We start from the raw sequence: 2,055 nt of genomic DNA, 5'->3' as shown, positions 1-2,055 counted from the left end.
TGATTGTGCTGTAAGTGATTACTCAGCTTCACTCCTTTTCCCCCTGTCCTCTATTTCATTCCCTCGCTTTCTCTCCTCTGTTATCCTCCCTTCCCTTGGCCGCCGTCCCAGAATTCAGCGGGTGTGACATATGTCCCAGCTCTAAGCGGTCCAGCACTGCTCCCTCTCACCAGCCCATACATCCCCCAACCACATAGCCAAGAAACCCAACCAAATATCACAGGGGATACCATTTTGGACGCTACACCGCCCATACTGCCTCTGCCTACATTGCCATGTAATAGACTCCCTCGCGCATACGAAAAGTTTCACAGGTCACGGGCAAATGACATCGGGAGAATCTACCGAGCCAGTTTCCTATATCGTCAAGCTTCACAGAGACACCTAACCAAGCTAGGATATAGCATAGGTAGCCATTCAGGTTGGATTAATCCGAGACTTTTTCCCTCTTTGAGCACCAAATAGAAAGTCAGAATGTGTTGAACACATCTGCAGAGAACCAGCAGGCAGTCCACCAGCAGACAGACACAGACAGACAGAGGTGAAGAAACGATCAATTGTTCTGACCGTCTCTGTGTCTGAGCTGGCAGGTGAGAACCACATGCTTGGGATGGATAGACGACTCATGCTGAAAAGCTATAAAGGGATTAGAGGACAGACACAACATTTCCAATGTTACCTTCCTTCAACATTCCTTCCTTCAACTCTTGGTTGCCTCTGGGTTGTTGAAATATTGGTTTTCTATGAGTTGTTGCAATCACAACACGTCTCACAATGACAAATGTTGTACAACATGGGTGAAATTCTTAACAAAACACTAACCAGCCACGCCAATGATCCAATGTTTTCTGAAAAGCTGTGAGGGCAATATGCCAAAATACTATCTGCAGAGTGTGAAGGGTTTACATTGTTCAGTTTTGGAGGAAAGAATCTCAAATAGTTTCAAAAGCAATAAATCTCACAGAACACAAGGGCACAGATCTGACCTGTCGAGAAGGTTTGGGAAATTAATGTTGAATGACTCAACACAGTTCTGTAAACTTCTGAGACCCCAATTTAGACTGTTGTCTTGAAGGGCAGATGCATAGATATGAAGAGTTCTGCAAAATTGGCTTGAAAAGAAGTGGCCACCATGTTGGTACTAAAAATTCCTTGTCAGAATGCAGTGGAGGCTGGTGGAGGTAGAAATCGGAGGACGGGCTCGTTGTAATCCATTCGTCTTCAATCTGGCTGCACAGATCAACAAATGACCATATACTATTGATGGGGTTCCTGTGATGTCAAACACTTATCCAGGCGTTGTGAAGATGTTGGTTGCTACAGTATGCAGACAGCCTGGTAACCTGACTAACAGGGCTGTCCAGTGGTGACTAACGATGGAGCAGAGGGGAAACGTGCATCTGGGTCACAGTCTACCTGCTGCTGGTTGTCCAGGTGTGCAGCTAGAACTTTCCATATAGATCTTGTTTAGTCTAGGACTGAGTGTCCAGAGATAGTTAGAACACAGCATGGGGACATCAGACGTGCGTGCGTGTGTGTGTGTGTGTGTGTGTGTGTGTGTGTGTGTGTGTGTGTGTGTGTGTGTGTGTGTGTGTGTGTGTGTGTGTGGTGGGGGGCTGGGAGTGGTGTTAGGAAATGATCGACTACCTTCAGCCTGTGCAGTGACAGTCCGGTGGGAGAGAGACAGGGACAGCAGAAAGATCCATACACAGGAGTGGCCCATGCTCTATTCTCCTCTTCTCCTCCTCCTCTTCCTCGATACCCTCTCCTCCTTTTATCTCCTCCTCCTGGTCCTCCTCTTCACCACTCTCCTCCGACAGTTCCACTCCACCTCTTTCAGCTGCGACTCTTCTTCTCTCTTATCTGAAAGCCAAAACAGATAGACATTATCATGTGCTAATCAGGGGAGTTACATCACTACTTTTGTCTGTTCTCTATTCAACATAACCTTTATATTTGAATTCAATTTGAAACCAGCCTTGAGACAGAAAATATACTCCTACAGTACATGGGGTGGGGTACTTCACTAAATGTCAATAGAAAATGTCAATTTCA

At 46.1% G+C, this 2,055-nt stretch overlaps 1 protein-coding gene across 1 annotated transcript in view; it reads right to left on the bottom strand.

Moving 5' to 3' along the window:
* Window positions 1-1,723, bottom strand: part of col7a1l (collagen type VII alpha 1-like) — a gene marked incomplete at both ends in the record, with an annotated part of 53,430 nt that extends 51,707 nt beyond the window's left edge. Inside the window, one exon of the mRNA XM_083691884.1 lies at window positions 1,648-1,723. Within this exon, the coding sequence (XP_083548010.1) occupies window positions 1,648-1,723 (76 nt within the window). The remainder of the gene's footprint in view (window positions 1-1,647) is intronic.
* Window positions 1,724-2,055: the final 332 nt, after the last annotated feature.

The sequence above is a fragment of the Argentina silus genome, assembly GCF_951799395.1.
Source record: "Argentina silus genome assembly, chromosome: 20".
NCBI classification, from domain to species: domain Eukaryota; kingdom Metazoa; phylum Chordata; class Actinopteri; order Argentiniformes; family Argentinidae; genus Argentina; species Argentina silus.
The sequence above is the reverse complement of the archived record's forward strand: the minus strand, read 5'-3'. Positions and strand labels throughout refer to the sequence as shown.